Source organism: Dipteris shenzhenensis, chromosome 6 (assembly GCF_047967505.1).
Source record: "Dipteris shenzhenensis isolate YYH24624 ecotype China chromosome 6, Dip_SZ_1.0, whole genome shotgun sequence".
NCBI classification, from domain to species: Eukaryota; Viridiplantae; Streptophyta; class Polypodiopsida; order Gleicheniales; family Dipteridaceae; genus Dipteris; species Dipteris shenzhenensis.
Window position 1 is genome coordinate 14,573,299 of NC_141601.1, and position 9,559 is coordinate 14,582,857.

The 9,559-nt window shown below is 47.1% G+C and overlaps 1 protein-coding gene across 1 annotated transcript; it reads left to right on the top strand.

The window, feature by feature from the left end:
- The first annotated feature begins 2,762 nt into the window (after nucleotides 1–2,762).
- On the top strand, nucleotides 2,763–4,297 carry LOC147900829 (uncharacterized). The gene has a single exon (XM_087375843.1). It carries the CDS (start codon nucleotides 2,937–2,939, stop codon nucleotides 3,897–3,899), a length of 963 nt encoding a protein of 320 aa, XP_087231969.1. The 5' UTR covers nucleotides 2,763–2,936; the 3' UTR covers nucleotides 3,900–4,297.
- The last annotated feature ends 5,262 nt before the right edge of the window (nucleotides 4,298–9,559 follow it).

A 9,559-nucleotide genomic window follows, 5' to 3' on the forward strand; every position in this document is an offset into this window, starting at 1 on the left:
ATTAGACAAGCAGATTGCTTGTCCAGGCTCCTAGTTCATGTAATGTTTATTGTTTTGGGTATGCAAATTCCAACCTTCTTTGAGTGGCCAGACCTTTACTTGAGTGACAATTTTTTTTCCCATGTCTACTATCTGGTTCAGCATTGAATTGAAGGAAACATTTAGCCTTATCTAGACTATATTTTGCAAACTAGAGAAACTTTGTGTCCCACATGACTCTTGGAGATTGCAATTAATAAAAGAGCATTATTCTTCCCTCACTATAGGGCGCTTTGGAGTGCTGAAGACTCTTATGAATTTGTGGAATATTTTTATTGGCCTCATCGAAGACAAGATGTGGAAAAGTTCGTCAAATCATGTGGCTCTTACCAACAAAATAAGAGTATGAAAGTGACTCATGGATCATACTCTCCTCTTTGAGTTCCTACCTAGACTTCAAAACATGTTTCCATGGATTTTCTCTTTCAAGGTGTCCTCACCACTAAAAAGGGCCTTGACTATATTTTTGTGCTAGTTGATAGATTCTCCAAAATGGCTTCATGCTTACCACCAAGCATTGTGATGGAGTCCAAGTAGCCGGGCTATTCTCCAAGCATGTGTGGGCTCATTTTGGTTTGCCCACATCCATTGTCTTAATAGGGATGCTAGATCCCTGTCTACTTTTTGGACTACGTTCTGGTAGTCTTGGACAATCAACTCAAGCATTCTATAGCTTGGCATCCACCCACTAATGGTCAAACAAAGGTGGTTAAGAGAGTCTTGGTTCAGCTTAATCAGACTTTATTGCAAGCTACATGAAACATGCTAGAATAGAGTTCAGCCTACTTTGCCTATGGGTTTGGCTATGCAAGTCCCTTCTTCTTCCAAGGCGGCTAGAGACATTACCAAAGCAAAATCTTTCTCCAAGCATCTTCAAGTTCTCAATTAGCTTGTGCATCATACTTTTGAGCATTACTTAGACAATGTATAAGCACTCCTTAGACAATGTATAAGCACTCCCATACAAACTTCTTCCCTTAGTTCTGATTCCAAATTATGAGCAGCTACTTGAAGAGGATACCCTATTCCTACCTATAACTTAAATACTTTAGCAATTATAGTTGGCAAATAATTTTAGTTCGAGGTACTTGGTCTCTTAGTGTTGGCGAGAAGACATGGTACAAGACACATATGAAGATGGAGAGCAACCAAATTGTGTTATGTCAACTACATGAAAAATACACGAAGTAGATTCACATGTAATTAATCCCTCATCTCACTTCCATGTACGTTAACGCGGCTAGGGTCGCCAGAAAACGAAAAGTTTTGTGATTGTAAAATGTGATCCAAATGCTAATTGGCTAGTTTATGCAAAAATTAAATCAAACTTTATAAAACACAAAGTTTTTAAGCTCATCGGCTAGTGTACTGCACCACCTCTCGCTCAAAAATCGGTAAACATGTGGTACACCCCCATCATTAATGTGCCAAACACGAGCAAAACCAATGAACCAAGTGAACATGCGGCCACCATTCGATTGAATCCCATGACACCACGCACCGCACTGCCTCCCTAAGCCATCAATGGAAAAATCAACCGTGGTCGTCAGTTCTCGGTCAAAAATCAGTGAAACTGGCTCATGAAGTAAGGATCGGTCGCCCTTGTACCGGTGTCCTCCTCTCATCATGTTTTTTTTCTTGTGTGTGTGTGTGCGAGAAAGGAAAATAATTTATATTAAAAGGAAAGGTCTTAGCTTTGCTATTTTTCTCCTCCCATCATGTTCGCGGCTTGAGGACCTATCATTGGGTTTCACCTCTGTTACTGTCACTTTAGGCACATGCACCACTATTGGCATAGTTGAGAGGCAGGGAAAGCAATTTGGATGCCTGTCATCAGAAGGCAGTTGGCTGTGCGACGGTTGTAATTGTGCAGTAGGAGGGGATATCCAATAGGGATGATTCTCGAGTATGAAATTTCTATCCCCGTCAAAGGCTGGGATTGCACCTAAGAAGATCTCAGCTATTCGATTAAATTTTTTAAGGAACGGTAATCGTGAAGCTGCCTGTATTTAGAATATGACAAGTGGTGCGCTCCCCACGCCTTCGACGGAAGGGAAAGGTGGGGAGTCCTACTTTCCCACCATAAAAAATGGCTCGCCTGCTCACCGTTTTCTACGTGGGAATTTAGTCCTCCCACACATTCCTACTCCGTCAAAGTCGCTGGGGCTCAGAGAGACGATCTGAGCCTTTCAATCGAATCCCCTTAAAATCTATAAAATGGTGGGCACTATGGCGCTATGGCATGGCTGACGTGTCAAGAACTTCCAAATTCGCCAATCACATCATGGTTAAAAAAATCCATGCATGCTCACTTGTCCTAAACTTCCACACTAGCCCATCACATCAAAGGCTCCTTGCCCTATCTACTTTGACAGTTGATAGAAGCCATTGGTCTGCCTTTACCCCATGTAAAAGTCGCTTGTCACTTTCACATGGGATAAAGGCCTCCTCATGGCCTCTACCTACTCCGTCAAGGTCATAACTAGTTAGGAATACAGGCAAAACCGGCTGAAATGGATTCCTGGTCGCTAACGGAATGTTCACCTTGTCACCATCAACCTGCTTGCAACCTCCCTTGACGGACGAAAAAGTACCAAGGTCGGCCTGCAAGCACCCGTCGGACTCTTGCAGGCTCCCGTGGGGCTACCAGCAGTCTCCTACAGGCCCCCATGGGGCTACCGGCGGTTGCCTGCATGCCTGGCAATTTACTTTCCCTAGGACTGTAAGTCCGACACGTTCGGTCGGACATGTGGCCGTGATGCCATAACATAATTCCTTGACGGAATGGAATGGAAACCAGTGTTCCGATTGAGCTTCGATCTGAATCATGGATTCTCCTCCTGTGTTAGTGTTTTCATGGTAGAAGACGCAATTGCTGGGTTTTATTGCAGGATTTGATGGAGTGTCCTCCTTGGTTCGAAGAGGCTCCTTCCTGGTTGAGGACAAGAGCATCATCGAATTCGGAGATCGCCTCAGACCCTCGCTTGCTTCAGCTCCACCGCGAAATCATCCAGTTCTGCCTTCTTGCATCTCCCACTCCACAGCAGCACTCCACTCGAACCGCAGCTATCCAGCGCGTTGCCGACGTTGTGCTCTCCCTCTGGCCCTCCTCCCAGTTACGCGTTTTCGGTTCCTTCGCCACAGGTCTTTACCTTCCCACCAGCGACATCGATGTCGTGATCCTCAACTCAGGTTTCGGAAGCCCTCAGTCCCGGCTCACTGCGCTGGCGAAGCAGCTGCAGGGCGCGAACGTGGCCAGGAAGGTGGAGGTGAGAGGGAGGGCGAGGGTGCCCATAGCGAAATTCGAGGAGCTCTCGAGCGGGGTGGAGTTCGATGTGAGGCTGGATTCGCACAAGGAGCTGCAGGCAGTGGAGGAGGTGAGGGAGGCGATGGAAGAGAGGAGGGAGATGGAGCCACTGTACAAGGTACTGAAGATGTGGTTTAGGCAGAAGGGGCTGAACGAGGTGTATCACAAAGGGGGAATAGGGTCGTATACGCTGTATGTGATGCTGAGGAAGCATTTGCAGACGCATCCAGCAGAAGGGGGTGACAATCTGGGGTTGTTACTGGCTGGATTTTTCGAGCTTTACGGCAGATGCTTGAAGGTTCGTGAGTATGGGATTTCTTGCAGGGACGGAGGGACGTTCTTCAGGAAGGTAGAGAAGGGATGGGTTGATCCTTGGAAGCCATATCTTCTGGCAGCAGAGGACCCCTTGGATCCGGCCAACGATATTGGCAAGAACTCCTTCAATTTTCCTCACATCCAAGCATCTTTCCGGCAAACCCTCCAGCTCCTCACCTCCGACGATGCATCCCCGGCTCTCCCCCGCATCCTCGGCCCTCGATTAGGGTTAGGGTAACTTCCTGCACATAGCTGATTGCTCATTCCAGCAGTGTTTTGTACAATTTGGGACGCCTCTTTTTTTATTAGAGAGATAACGGAAAGTATATGCCCCTTTCTTTCGGAGAAAGATGATAGAATGTATATGTCTCTTTCTTATCACCATAGGAAAGGATTACTGAGAGTATCTTACTTAGCGCAAGAAGAAAGATAACTTTGCCCCGTTCTTTCTTAGCTCAAGCAGTAAAATGTCAGAAATGGGCGTGCCTCTTTCTTTCACAGCACAATAAGAAAGTAACAACAAGTATATGCCCCTTTCTTTCTTAGCAGAAGAAGGAAGGTGACAGAAATTATAACCCTCTCTTCTTAGAACAAGAAGAAAGATTGCAGGAATTATATGGCCTTTACTTTTTAAGTACAAGAGGACAGGTGTACGCTTTCAAGTTGCATTATCAACCTGATCCAAGCATTACAATTGTGAATCGTTGCATGCAGTTTGCCACATTACGTGCAGTATTGTCAACAAAACTTCCAAATTCTTTCATACGGATAATCCATTAATGAGGATAGTCTCAAGTCCCTCATTTCCTTAATAATGAGCATGTCCCAATTTCCACATGAAGTTTCTAAGCGCCTTTTCCAATCTACTCCATTGCATCTCGTCAGACTTTTCCATATGCTATGGTATATTAACAATTAGCACGAGATACTTTGATACTCTTGGCATGCCAATGTAGAGGCTTGCCTTTAAGGCTGGATTTAGAGTTTCCCTTCCTAAGGCCTCTCTATGATGGAATATGCACCTCTCTATTGCTTGCTATTGAGGGAAAATGCCATCTATATTCATCACAGGTATCCATGAGCTTGTCCATGTTAGCTTTGTCCTCTTCAGTGACAGTGTTGCAAACAGTTTGGCTACTTGCCCTCTTTTAGAGTTAAGCCCTTCAAGAATCCCCTTATCTACATCATCTGAGTGTACACGTATAGATCTCTTGAGATCAAAGTGTTCCTTTGCCTTTTTCAATCCTTCAAAAGCCAAACATTCAGACTAGCCAATACGAGATCCCATCTTATTCTAGCATAATTCTTTTCCAAATCAAGGTTGGTTCTCTCTTAGTAACATTCATCCCACAAGCAATGTTCAACACATTTTTTGTTAATTTTCTCCTCCTTTTGCAGCACGGCACATTTCACATTTTTCGTAATGTTTCTTAAGGTAATTAAGCCATGCACTAAAAAACACAATTATTTCAGAGGGCATTGTTGTAGCCATTATTTTATATGAAGGGTTAAATTCATTCACAATTCTTTTGTGAGGTTTTTTGAAATTGACATGATGAGCTAGTATTAACATCTCTCGTCATCCTGTTTTGTGAGGCTTCTTTGAAATTGACATGATGAGTCAGAATGCTATTAACATCTCTACAGAATATTGGGCTAGGATGGCCAATAATGGAGCACTTGGTTATTCTGTATGGTTGGGGTGCGCTAGGAAACTGTGCACGTATCTCTAGTACCCTGTCATAAATTGGGTCACGTGCTGTAGCCAACTCCCTTAGTGGAAGGCTTGTCCCAGGATTCATACGATGCATAAAAGCTCCAAAATAGACAAACGTTGACATTAAATGAACGCTCAACCTAACAGCCTGAATTCTGCCTAGATGTGGGCTGTAAGCGCCTCCAATTCTACAGTCCTTCCAGGGACTGCTGCTGCTAGGAAGTGCCTCTTTCATGCCATATAATGCACCCAGGTCCCTTGCAGCCCTTCCAAGCAGCCACATAAGCCATACCTCTCTCTCTCTCTCTCTCTCTCTCTCTCTCTCTCACTTCACTCGTGTTCTCCTCATACAAGGGCTCATAGTGGGGAGGTGACATCCCTCAACGTTATCAAGGTAGTTTCACCTATGTCTGCACACTTGATCTTAGCAACACTCAGATTGGTTACTGGGAAAAGATCCCCTGTTACACTGTTACCGACGTTGGTGGTTTTCAATCCTTGGACTCTTGGCTTGGTATTCTTCTTTTTCTTCTAATCTGCCTTCTCTTCTTCTTCTTCTTCTCTCTCTCTCTCTCTCTCTCTCTCTCTCTCTCTCTCGCTTCAATCGTGTTCTTATACGAGGGCTCATAGTGGGAAGGTGACATCACTCAACGTTATCAAGATAGTTTCACCTATGTCTGCATACTTGATCTTAGCAACACTCAGATTAGTTACCAGGAAAAGCTCCCCTGTTACACTGTTACCGATGTTGGTGGTTTTCAATCCTTGGACTCTTGGCTTGGTATTCTTCTTTTTCTCTTAATCTGCCGCCTTCTTCTCTCGCATACTGTCGAAGTAGAAGCATTTCTTCTTTCCTTGCCTCCACCACTAGAAGATGTTGGAGTTTGGAACGTCACCTCCTCATCTGTGAGCCCCCAGATGAGGAGCATGGGGGAGGTGCACCAAGAGGGGCCCAGACCACGAACAAAGTCTTGGACAGCATGGGCTGCTCAAATAAGAGCAGGATTAGACCTGCAGAGGAGGCTGGCAATTGCTTTCAAAAAGTTCATTTCCAAAAGCTGGAGCTTTATTTCTTTGAAAAAAAAAAAGGTGGAGCTTTATTGGCTTTCCCAAAAGAGGGCTTTGGAGTTTTCTTCAAAGAAGGCCCCTTCTTCTAGAAGTGGGGCGCCTTTTTTTTTTTCAAATGAAAGGAACCTTCTATTAATGCTTGAAAGATTTCATACAAGACAGCAGCCCTGCTTGAAAGATTTCATACAAGACAGCAGCCTTGAAGGTGCTGAGTATGGAAAAAAACCGGAAAAGGCTGAAAGAAAAACCGGCTTTTGTTCTTGAGAAACCCCAGCTCACTCCCTAGGAGATCTTTGGAACTGGGGCTAATAGCCAAGTGGGGGGACTATACAGCCAACGAATCCCTTGCGGAGTGAAGATGTAGAAAACACATGTAGGCCAAGCCTTGCAGAAGCAAGCACGTCTCTCGATAGTCACTCGGGAGCCTTGAGTCTCGTTCTCCCAAGTGGACCGTAGAGTGTAGATGATATCTTGCCATATGGTAACTAGGGTAGCCGCGCGTGGGAATCGGGTGCTCACCCATCACAAGACTGCAGCGAGCCACCCAAATGTTCCAAGCCGTGATGCTGGCTACTATTTCTCAAACATTGTCCTCCTTAGGAGAAGGATGAGCTAGATTGTCAGGGGGGATCCTCTGGATGCTCTGTATCTGATAGGTTGGGGAGATCTCATCAATCTGAAATGCATGTCCTCTCTTTGTCAACCAAGCCACCATCCCCCAGGTGTAGTCTTTATGAAGACTCTGCATACGTATTATGATCCTGAGGGCTCCTATCCAGATCCTCGTTGCGCTACTACAGTTCCACAGGCAATGCTAGATAGTCTCCAGGATGCCATCGGAGCAACAATGGCACTGCCCGTCCACTCTCATTTGCTCCAACCATAGTCCGATGGGCAAGCCTCCATGCCAGAAGAAGTAAGAGATCTTCCTCGATCGCAAGCTGGACCACAACTGCGTCGAAAACCTGCAGCGCACATCCTGGGGCACTCTCTGGGTCACCCAATGCCTCTCCCTCGAAGGGGTCCACCTCGACGAGTCCATCTGAAGCCTCCTGTCAATCCATGTGGTGTAGGAAAAAAGGGCACCTGATCCACTTGCTCAGCTAGGTCGCCCTTGGAGGGCTAGAACCATCTCCCGGATCCCATTGGACCTCCCTCAGGGGTCTACCCTCCCACAGCCAAAGGCACCATCTAGAGGTGTCTTGCCTTGAAATACGAGGAGGGCAAAATGTGCCACTCCTTCCCCAAACGTCCCACCACTCTGATCATCTGCCAGTGTATCTCATCAAGACTCCCATCCATCTCAGGGTCACTCTTAGTGAGTGGCTGAAGTAGGCCTCCAGGTCCTACACGGAAGAAGCTGGGGTGCGTGCTACCGCGTTGCATCAACATCTGCAAGGGAACACCGGTATGGGAAAACTGCCCCAACCATCTGTTGTCTCTCCAAACGTGAAGTCCTTCCCACTAGGACTCTGGAATGGCTAAGTCAATCTCGCCCATCCGCTGCCTTGCCCCTCACAGATGTGCTAGGGCATCAAGCCTCGCCTCTGTCTCTATAGGTAGTCTGCTCCAACGGCCAAAGGACCCGGTGGTCCCCTGTTGGACCATTGTCCCACTGTGCCCAACCAATGTGAGTTCGCTGTTCGAGCATACGGCCCTCTTGATCTCTGATCTCTGGGTGCCACATAATGGGTTGGCGCTCAAACTCCTCTCTGCATTTGGGCGGAGCATGGATGAGACCCCCTGCCAGTCTCTGCCATACCTTGTGAAGACTCCTCATCAGGGGGGAGCCCTTCCCCGTCGTAAGGGGGTCCTCTGAGAAGATCCATCGATGTGAAGGCTGCCAATGTCCTATAGTGCGTGGGGTGTTTCTCAGAAGCCCTCGATGTAAGAGAAGCTTCCAAGGCTCTGCACTTGGGGTGAGGCCACGAACCACCGACTTGCTCAGAAGGGCCCTGCTCTGCATCTGCGGATCAATGACACCCAAGCCTCCCAGTGCCTGCGGCATAATCACTGTTTGCCAAGCTACTCGGGCCCTAGTGTTCCTCGTGCCATCCAAACCTGTCCAAAGGAAGTTTCATACCAATCGTCAGAGCTGCCCAATGCAACTTCTGTGAAAGCACCAGCAGGAGGTGATATACCAAATCGTGGCAAGGACCTGGTTTGCCACTAAGGCGCGACTTGCTAAGGAGAGTTTGGCCGAGCTCCAATAGAGAAGCTTGCGCCGAACACTCTCAAGGATTGGGGCAATCTTTTGCTCTGCTGTAATGTCAATACCCACCTGAAATACGAGGTATCTCGTTGTCTAGCCTTGCGGTATCCATTTGAAGCCAAAGTCACTTCCCCACTCACGGAGCGCCTGTCTCCTCAAAGCCTGTGAAGAAACCTACAGATTTCGTTCAGTTGATCCGTGCCCTTGAGGCCTCACAATAAATAGCCAGCGTGCCCCTGACTCTCTTTAGACTCGGTGTGGTGCCCTCAACATACAAGGTCGTGTCGTCTGCAAACTTCGAGTCCAATAGTTCTTGCTGTCTAATTGGGAGTTTTAGCCCTGTGAGACCCGCCACTTATGATCTCAAATAGTAGCCCAAAGCCTCCGTCACAAATAGGAAGAGGAAGGGAGCAGCCCTGGCAGACTGAGCGAGAGAGAGGAAAGGCCTCGCCTGTGTGTCCCCCGATAAGCATCTGGCTAGAGCTCCCTGCATATAGTGCTGAAACTCCTCTGACCCATCTGTCTAAGAAACCCAATCTCCTCTTAGTGCCCTCCAAGAAAGACCACTCCACCCTGCTGTAGGCCTTCTCAAAGTCCAAGAGGACGACCAACGGCTATGACTCCTCCCTGGACCAATCCACTACCTCCCAGAACGTGAAGATGTTGTCTAGGATGCTACGCTCCTGGACAAACCCAGTCTGTGCGTCATGGATGATGTTGGTAAGATGGGGCCATAACCGCAAACTCAAGACCTTGGTGAGGATCTTGTATGCAATATCAAGCGGAGTGATCGGCCTCCACTGTCGGATGTCTGACCTATCTCCCCCTTTCGGGATCAAACAAATCCACCCCTTGCTCAAAGACTGAGGGAGAAGGCCTATGTCAAAAATCTCCTGGCAAG

Bases quoted from the DNA above. Each gene is read 5' to 3' on its own strand.
- LOC147900829 (XM_087375843.1), top strand. From the start codon at position 2,937: ATGGAGTGTCCTCCTTGGTTCGAAGAGGCTCCTTCCTGGTTGAGGACA.